Source organism: Aureococcus anophagefferens, assembly GCF_000186865.1.
Source record: "Aureococcus anophagefferens unplaced genomic scaffold AURANscaffold_13, whole genome shotgun sequence".
NCBI lineage: Eukaryota > Pelagophyceae > Pelagomonadales > Pelagomonadaceae > Aureococcus > Aureococcus anophagefferens.
This window is the reverse complement of record NW_008705573.1, coordinates 591,708-601,016: the sequence shown is the minus strand read 5'-3', so window position 1 is coordinate 601,016 and position 9,309 is coordinate 591,708. Positions and strand designations below refer to the sequence as shown.

General features: G+C 66.7%; 2 protein-coding genes across 2 annotated transcripts in view; both read right to left on the bottom strand.

The window, feature by feature from the left end:
• Window positions 1–3,621, bottom strand: part of AURANDRAFT_65158 (hypothetical protein) — a gene marked incomplete at both ends in the record, with an annotated part of 6,364 nt that extends 2,743 nt beyond the window's left edge. Inside the window, 4 exons of the mRNA XM_009039954.1 lie at window positions 449–453; window positions 879–1,679; window positions 1,726–2,052; window positions 2,848–3,621. Coding sequence (XP_009038202.1) covers window positions 449–453; window positions 879–1,679; window positions 1,726–2,052; window positions 2,848–3,621 — 1,907 coding nt within the window. The remainder of the gene's footprint in view (window positions 1–448; window positions 454–878; window positions 1,680–1,725; window positions 2,053–2,847) is intronic.
• Window positions 3,622–5,497: 1,876 nt separating this feature from the next.
• Window positions 5,498–9,071, bottom strand: AURANDRAFT_65157 (hypothetical protein; the record flags this gene model as incomplete). The annotated part of the gene is made up of 4 exons (XM_009039953.1): window positions 5,498–6,079; window positions 6,246–7,274; window positions 7,404–7,627; window positions 7,715–9,071. 4 exons carry the CDS (start codon window positions 9,069–9,071, stop codon window positions 5,498–5,500), a joined length of 3,192 nt encoding a protein of 1,063 aa, XP_009038201.1.
• Between the last annotated feature and the right edge of the window lie 238 nt (window positions 9,072–9,309).

Below are 9,309 nucleotides of genomic sequence, written 5' to 3'. Positions count from 1 at the left end.
CCGGCGCTGGCCGTCGGGGCGCACTACACGACGGCGGCGGCACCGACGCGGGCCACGCGCGCGTGTTCGCTTGGGACCCCGTCGACGAGACCTGGAAGCAGCGCGGCGACGACATCGACGGCGAGGCCGCGGACGACCGGTCGGGCTACTCGGTGTCGCTGAGCGCGGACGGCACGGCGCTGGCCGTCGGGGCGCACTAGAACGACGGCGCCGGCACCGACGCGGGCCACGCGCGCGTGTTCGCGTGGGACTCCGACGAGAACGAGTGGAAGCAGCGCGGCGACGACATCGACGGCGAGGCCGCGAACGACGAGTCGGGCTACTCGGTGTCGCTCAGCGCGGACGGCGCGGCGCTGGCCGTCGGGGCGCCCAGGAACGACGGCGGCGGCAACAGCGCGGGCCACGCGCGCGTGTATTCGATCTCTCTCTAGCGCATTAGGCGACGCACCCCGCCTACGCGCCTGCCTTGGGCGGGCGCGGGCACTGGGGGGCCCACTAAAGCCGCACCGGGCCCCGGGGGGGCTCCTTTTGAGGGGCCGGGTTCGTCCCTGTTGCAGGGGCCCAGACGTCCCTGGCGCGGAGCTTGGCTCCTGACGCGGCCCGCGGAGCTTGGCTCTCGATCGGGGACGCTGCGCACTCGGAGGCCGCGAGGTCCAGACGGGGGAGCATACCGTAGCAGGGGGCCGACTGCCAGGGCCGACGTTGCCCGCTGCGATTTCTCCAGACTCAGCTCCGGCGTCGGCGCTTGGGGCGCCGGTGCGCGACGTGGCGGGCACGACGCCCGTCTCGACGCGGCGCGGCCGTGAGATGCGGGCCGCGGGTTCGCGCGCGTCGATCAATGTTCGGCTGGAGCGCGAGCTGGGCGCTCAGTTGGCGACGTCGTCGTCGGCGTCGTCCTTGGAGCCGGGCACGCAGTCGGGGAAGGCGTCGACGTTGTTGCGGTACTTGCGGAAGTAGCGCTCGTAGATCTTCGCCTTGATCTCCTCGAAGAAGAGGTCGTGGTTGGCCTTGCAGCGCAGCATGGGCGCGATGACCTTGCCCTGGAGCGCCTTGCGCAGCTTGCTCGTGTAGAGGCTGTGGATCGAGAACGACCGCTCCGACACGGCCTCCGTCGCCTCGTCGGCGAAGATCTGCTGCGCCATGGCCGCGTGGACCGGCGCGCGCATGCGGAGCTTGCTGTAGAACTGGAGCGCGCTGAAGTGCTTCTCGCCGTCGAGCCCGGCCTTGAACTCGAAGCGGTCCTTCCTCTCCTTCTTGGGCGTCGACCGGAGCTCGTCGAGCCACGTCATCTCGCAGGCGTCGACGTCCATGGACGCGTCGTCGTCGCTGCTGCCGTCCAGATCGTCGAAGGCCTGGTCCAGGAGCGACTTCTCGCCTTTGCTGCGCTTCGTGCGGTTGCTCTCGACCTCGGAGAGCTTCGTCTTCTCGCCCGCCTGACGGCCGATGCGCGCGGACGTCTCGAAGTACAACGCGGAGTAGAGCTGCGTGGCCGCCTTGGAGGCGGCGTCGCCGGCGGAGCCGCCGCCGAACACGTCGGCGACCTTGACGAGCGGGTTCATGTGGAGCGCGATCATGTCGCGGTCCGTGACCATGCCCGGGGCGAAGAAGCGCTCCTTCACCTGGCTGATCATGATCGAGATCGCCTCGCGGACCTCCGGGAGCAGATCCTTGGACTCGATCTGCACGAAGGTCTTCGAGTAGACGCCGTCCGAGTTCTTCTTCCACGTGCACGGACCAGGACTTCTTCTCGAGGGAGCGCAGCAGCTGGCGCGCCATGGGCAGCGTGCGGTCCGTCGTCGGCACCGTGCTGTACTGGACGAGTTTGTTGAACTCCTTGACCTTGAGCAACACCGGGAGCATCTGGCGCGCCAGGTTCCACTGCGCCGGCGTCGGCGTGCGCTTCATGAGCTTGGCCTCGTCCATGGCCTTCTTCTTCGACAGCTTCGGCCGCTCGTCGTCGTCGTCGTCCGAAGACGACGAATCCTCGTCGTCGGAAGACACGATGGACGCCGTCTCCTCGACCGCCGCCTCGTCGAGCTCGCCGTCGATGATCTCGTCGCCGCGCAGGTCCGCGTGGGTCTTCTTGAGGGTCATGCGGAGGGCGGGCTCGATCTCGATGGCCCGCTCGAGCATGGTCGCCGCGCCGTCGGCGCGCGTGTCCGCCGGGTTCAGCATGTTGAGCGCCGGCTGGGGCTCCGAGACGATGCCGCACGCGCGCTGGGCCGCCTTCATGGCCTCGTTGAACTTGGTGGACTCCTTGGTCGTGTACAAGGCGAGCTTCTTGAAGACCTTGAACATGGCCTTCAACGCGAGCGGCCGGAGCGCGTAGTGCACGCAGCGCATGCCCTGGTGGAACGCGCAGATGCGGAAGGCGAGCTTGAGGATCTTCATCGCGCGCTTGCCGTTGGCCGCGCCGTCGATCGTCGGCGCGCCGACGTTCTCGATGTCGATGCCGTGGAGCGCGAGGGTGTTGGCGATCCACGTCGCGATGTTCTTGCCCGTGTGGGGGCCCTCGGGAAACTCCTCGTACGCGAGCTGCACGTTCTTGTGCACGAAGCCGCTCTTCTCGTCGTCGACGAAGGACAGGTTGAGCGTCACGTACGCGACGCCGCACGACGTCATCATGTCGAGCTGCCAGCTCACGCAGGCGCCGCCCACGGCGCGGACGTGCGCGCTGATCTTCGCGTCCGCGGCCTCCGTCATGAGCTCGTCCATCACCGCGAGGACCTTGATGGAAGTGTCGCGCGTCGGCGGGACGTAGCCCGGCCGCAGCGACGCCGCGAAGCGCCGCGTCCCCGGCGTCTTCGCCCGGTGGAACGGGACCGCGTCCGTGTAGCACATGGAGACCCAGTCGACGTGGTAGTTGAACGCGTCCTCGAACTTGAGGCGCGTGATCAGGGAGCCGTCGGCCGACACGATGGTCTTGCCGCCGGCCTTGGTCTCGCCGGAGCGGAGCATCATCTTGTACTGCTCCGGGTGGCACCTCTCGATGTGGCCGCTGAGCCGCCCCGTCGACGTGCCGCGCTCGTCGATGAGCATCCGCCCGCACGGCGGGTCCCCGGCCGTGAAGTTGTCGAGGCAGGTCCACTTGTTAACGGCGAGGAGCGACTTGCCGTTGTTCTCCGTGACGTACTTGACCAGCTGCGGCGCCGTGAAGCACACGCGGAAGCCGGACGCCTTGCGCGACGCGGCGAGCGCCTTCTTCTGCCGGACCTCCTCCTTGGTCAGAGGCACGGGGGCCTCCTCGCCGGCCTCGGGCTCGTCCTCGGTCGCCTGCGAGTCCTCCTCGACGGGCGCCGGAGCCGGCGGGTTGGCCGCGAGGTGCGCGGCGTGGTACTCGGACATCATCGTGAGCGCGATCCAGAGGCCCTCCTCCTCGTTGTAGACCGCCGCGTCGTCGATCATCTCGACGCGCACCATCTGCTGCAGCGCCGCGATGCGCGCGATCTTCTTCCGGTCGTCGTACTCCTTGATCACGCACGGGTAGAGCTTGTCCTCGTCGTCCTTGGAGCAGCCGTCCCAGAACTTGCCCATGACGGAGGAGCGCTTGCCGATGAGCGCCGCCATGTCGCTGCCCTTGAGCGACCGCCACTTGCGGAAGCCCTTGAGCGTGTTCACCATGATTTGATTTCAAACGTAGAAGTCGTCTTTTGTTCTCCGGCGAGCTTGGGCAGCGTTTTTCGTTAGCTGTTTTTACGGAAGATATAAATGATGATTGCACTTTTTTGTAATAAATGTGCGCACTACAGGCTTCGAGAGCGTACGGGGACGCAGCGTCGACGCCGTCCTCGCGGCCCCGTGGCCGACGGACGGCAACTCTTCTCTGGTTTTCGGACGGGCGTCGTCACCGGCACCGTAACCGGACGGCCCCGGATCTCACCGTAACCGGAACCGTCCTAGAGCCCCAATAACCGTGTAAAAACCGTAACCGTACCGGAACCGTCACCGCGTCGACGGGGGGGCTGACCGTAACCGTACCGAAGCCGGTTTTTTACGGTTTTCGGTTACTAACCCTAACCGAAGTGCTCCCTGCTTCACGTGCGACGGCGCCAACGCGACGGCCTGCGCCGTCGACAAGTACGTCGACGACAACGAGTGCCTCGAGTGCCCGACCGGCTTCACGTGCGACGGCGCCAACGCGACGGAGTGCGCCGTCGACAAGTACGTCGAGAACAACGTCTGCCTCGAGTGCCCCGCCAACGCCACGTGCGACGGCGTCGACGCCGTGTGCGACTACGTCAACAAGTACGTCGACAACAACGAGTGCCTCGAGTGCCCGACCGGCTTCACGTGCGACGGCGCCAACGCGACGGAGTGCGACGACCTCAAGTACGTCGACGACAACGAGTGCCTCGAGTGCCCGGCCAGCGCGACGTGCGACGGCATCGACGCGACGTACTCTCCGACGGACGACGACCTCAGGACCGCGGTCGGCGAGTGGCTCGACAATTCGACGAGCGCGGAGGCCAAATACACGCACATCAGCGAATGGGACACGTCGGAGGTCACGGACATGTCCCTACAGTTTTGCGTGCGGCAGGGCTGGATGGACGGGCGCGCTGACTGGGCGGACTGTACAAGCACGGACGAGACGTTCAACGCGGACATCGGCGATTGGGACACGTCTAAGGTGACGGACATGACACGAACCTTCGGATACGCGGCCACCTTCAACCAGGACGTCGGCGCCTGGGACACGTCGAAGGTGACGAACTTGCGCTACGCGTTCCGCGACGCCGCCGCTTTCGACCAGGACATCGGCAACTGGGACACGTCCAAGGTGACGACCATGGACAGCGCGTTCTACGAAGCCTCCACCTTTAACGCGCCCATCGGAGGCTGGGACACGTCGTCGGTGACGACCCTTTACGGAACGTTCAAGGACGCCGCCGCCTTCAACGCGGACATTGGCGACTGGGACACGTCCAAGGTGACAACCATGAGCAGCACGTTCTGGGACGCTCCCACCTTCAACAGACCCATCGGCGACTGGGACGTGTCGTCGGTGACGCGTATGTCCGCGACGTTCTTCAACAACGCGTTGAAGTCCGCCTTCAACGCGAACATCAAAGGTTGGGATGTGTCGAAGGTGACCGACATCGACTCCCTGTTCCGAGGCGCCTCCGCCTTCAACGCGGACATCAGCGACTGGGACACGTCGAAGGTGACGAGAACATACGGGACGTTTGGACCCGCCGCCGCCTTCAACCAACCCATCGGCGACTGGGACGTGTCGAAGGTGTTTTATACACAAGATATGTTGAACACTGCCGTCGCTTTCAATCAGCCCATTGGCGCCTGGGATGTGGCAAAGGCGGCGGACATGCGCTGGATGTTCATTAACGCCGTTGCTTTCAATCAGGACATCGGCGACTGGGACGTGTCGAAGAATGGCAACATGAACAGTATGTTCAAAAACGCCTCCGCCTTCAGCCAGGACATCGATGGCTCGGACCCGCCCCGGGAGGGCCGCTGGTGCGGAGTGGCCGCGCGTCGCCTAGCGCGTCCAGACCGTGAGGTCGGCCTCCTGGCCCGGCCAGCAGGGGATGGCGCACGCGCGCGTGAGCTTCCAGGTCGTGTTGAGCTTGTTGTGGAACTTCTCCGTGGCCGCGGACGTGCCCGAGCGGTTGCCCACGAAGATGAGCGTCGTGCCCATGAACTTTTCCAGGCACAGTAAATCGTCGGGCGTGTCCGCGTCCTCCTGGGCCCAGCCGAAGCACTGGCGGGGCCAAACCAGCAGGAGCGTGTGGTCGGACCACGCCGCGACGTCCGCGAAGGACCCCTTGGTCACCTCCGTCCAGGCGACGAGGGGCGGCTCGAGCCCCGCCGCCGTGGGCTTGGAGCCGTGGGGCGCCTCGTCCAAGGCGACGACGTGCGCGCCCGCGTCGCGGAGCATCTTGGCCCAGTAGCCGCCGCGCGCGCCCGGGTGGACGATGGGCCCGTACTCGTGGACGACGCGGATGCAGGCGTCGTTGGGGCACATGGGCGTGAAGACGCGGCTCGCCGGCCCGCGGATCAAACGGTCCATCTGGCGGCGCCGGCCGCTGACGAGCCAGACCGTGTCGCCCGTCTCGTCGACCTGCGCCGAAACCAACCGCTGGCTCGGGGGGTCCCGACCAAACTTCGGAACTCTCGAGCTCGGTCAAATCGAAGTCGATTCGGATGATTTTTGGACGAGTGTGTTTCTCTCGTCGAGCTCTCTACTCGGAGCACAAAAACATGCGTCGAGACGGTCGAAATCGCACACTTTGAAGCATATGTGCTTTCGGCGCGGCGTCGACCTCCGGGTTCGTGTCCGCGCACACCGCGTCGTCCGCGCGGTCGTCGTCGGCCGTGTCGAACTCGGGCGACGCCGGGTCCACGAGGGGCGCCAACGAGCAGAGGCCGACGAGCCAGCCGACCTCGTCCTTCGTGGGCTCCTCGTCGAGGACGATCGTCGGCTCGTCGCCCGGGTTCGCGGCCGCGACGCGGCGCCCGCGGAAGTGGCGCTTCATGACCGTGGGCATGCGGTCCAGCGACCGGTCGTGGATCGCAAAAAAGGGGTTGCCCGCGTTCTTCTCGGGCCGCTTGTAGTTGAGCTTGCAGTCCTTGAGCATCTCGCGGCAGGACTCGACGTCGCGCGCGCGGCGCCGCTGCGCGTCCGGGTGGAGCGTCGCGTAGTGGCGCGCGGGGTCGATGTAGTCCTCGAAGTCGGGGAACGTCTCCGGCGGCCGCTTCTTCATCTCCGACTTGGGGATCATGTCGCTGAAGTCGTACATCTGCGCCGACACGGGCACGTCCGGCTCCCGGTGGCCCGGCTGGCGGATCTGGCGGATCTTCTCGAGCCAGTGGTCCACGAGGGCGACGCGCGTGTCCTCGTCGGCCGTGTAGTCGCCGCCGCCCTTCTTCGCGGCGTAGCGGCGCACCGCGTTGTCCATGCAGACGTCGACCTCGGGATCCTTCTCCGTCGTCGAACCTTCGGAATTGTGGACGCCGACCTCGGACGCGCAGCGCGGCTGGACGATGCACAACCCGAGCGCCGAATGGCCCAGCGCGCCGCGCACCGTCGGGTTCGCGCCGAGGGCCAGGAGCTTCTTCACCGCGCGGCCGTTGCCGTCGATGGCCGCGATCGCGAGCGCGGTGACGCCGTCGATGTTCACGGCGTCGAGGGGGCAGCGCGCGCGCGTGAGCACGGCGAGCACGGCGTCCTTCGTGTGGCACGTGCGCTTCGGGTGGACGCTGTAGTGCAGCGCGGTCCAGCCGTTGCTGTCGACGCACGTCGCGTCCGCGCCCGCCTGGGCAGCGAAAGAGTGATTCAAGTTCGCTTCAAAACGAGTGTTCCGCGCGCGCACGTTCCGGAATAAAGCATCCACGCTTCGAGACCGTTTCGAGGGATGATCGCTCGTCCAAAAATCAGCCGAAACGAGTGGAAAACGGCCGAGATATGAGCCTTTGAAGTTGGGAATTTCGCTCTCTTTTGCTGCCCTGGCACCCGCCCGCAGCAGCCGCTCGATGGCCCGGGGCTGCTGCGCGTAGGCGACGGTCATGATGAGCGTGTGGGCGTCGGCGCCGTAGCGCGCCTTGGCCGTGCCGCCGCGCTTGATGACCAAATCGATCATCCGCGCGACGGGGTGCTCCGAGCCCTCGCCTGGGCGGCACAAGAGTGATTCAACGTCGCGTCAACGTGAGTGTTCCGCGCGCGCGCGTTACGGAAAACACATCCACGCGTCGAGACCGTGCCGAGAGATGATCGCTCGTCCAAAAATCAGCCGAAACGAGTGGAAAATGGCCGAGATCGGAGCCTTTGAAGTTGGGAAGTTCGCTCTCTTGTGCTGCTCCGAGCCCTCGCGCTCCTTGCCGCCGAGCTGCGCGCGGCTGTGGCCCATGGCCTCGACGGCCTCGCTCATGATGGACTTGCCGCTCTTGGGCTCGCGCGCGTCCGGGTGGGGCAACGCCTCGCGCTCGAAGAGGAGCTTGATGCGCTGGAAGCCGTCCTCGCCCTCGTCGGCCGCGTGGTCGGGCTGGTTCACCGCGGACACGAGGGACACGCGGGGCTTCTCCGCGGCCTTCTTCACCTCGTCGTAGTCCCGCAGGTCCCGGTGGAGGTACTTGAGGTGGCCGAGCTTCGCCGCGTGGTACGCCGTGCCGATGGACCCCGCGATGTCGCCGGACTCGAGCTGCGCGAGCGCCAGGCGGCTGTAGGTCTTGCCCGCGAGCGCCGGCTGGGCGGCGACGGAGCTGAGGCTCAGCGCGCGCGCCGCCGGCGCCACGGCCTCGGCGAAGCGGCCGAGCTTGAGGAGGCAGAGCGCGCGGTTGCTCAACACGATGCCGAGCACGGACTCCGCGCGGGGCTTGCCGCCCCCGTCGACGCCCGCCTCGGCCTCGAGGGACTCCGCGGCGTAGGTGTACTGGTCCACGGCGTCGTTGAGGTCGTCGTTCTTGTAGGCCTCGTTGCCGCGTTCGCGGAGCTCGAGCGCGCGCGCGATCATGTCGACCTCCTGCGGCGGCACGAGCTTGTCGTGGTAGAGGTCGGGTAGCACGGGCTGGCGCATGGGCAGCTCCGAGTCCAAATCGTCCTGCGTGTAGGGGTCCTCGGGGCTACTCTCGATGGGGTCGCGCCACGGCAGGTGGCCCCAGGGCTTCGCGTCGACGGGCGGCCAGACGTCGATCTTCTCCGGCGGCGCGCGGTAGTAGAGCTTGGGGTCGTCGCCCGTGTAGCGCCGCATGAGCTTCTTGAAGCCCGCCTTGCGGAAGCGGCGCTTGATGGCCTTGCCCTCCTTGCTCTCGTCTTTGATCGTGCCTTGGTACGGCTGGTGGTTGACGTACTTGTCGAGCTCGGAGCGCTCCTGCTGGATGTGCATGAGCGCCGACTCGCGCACGCGCTCGCGCTCCTCGGGGTTGCGCTCGTACTCGTCCATGTAGCCGGGCCGCTCCGCGTTCATGCGCTCGGCCATCGCGTCCATGCGCGAGTCCGCCTCGACGTAGTCGTCGAGCTCCCGGTCGCTCATCTGGAAGCGCTTGAAGGCGCCGTTTTTTGGTTTGGGCTTCTCCTCCTCGGCCTCGCTCTTGCTGTCGTAGCCGTTCTCCTCCATGTACCTGCGGCGCGGGGGTAGGTGTTCGTGTGTTTTTTCCCGGGGGAGGGTGCGCACTTGTCGAGCTCCTTGTCGGAGAGCTTGGGCGCGAGCCGCTTGTGCGGGTCGAAGAGGGGCCGGCCCTCGAAGGTCGCCATCGTGCGGGCGGCGGCGCGGCGGCGGAGAGAAGACGACTTTTGCGCTCGTCGATGGCTGGCCAGGGCGGCGCGTGAGGGCTGCGCATGAATTGCTTCAATTT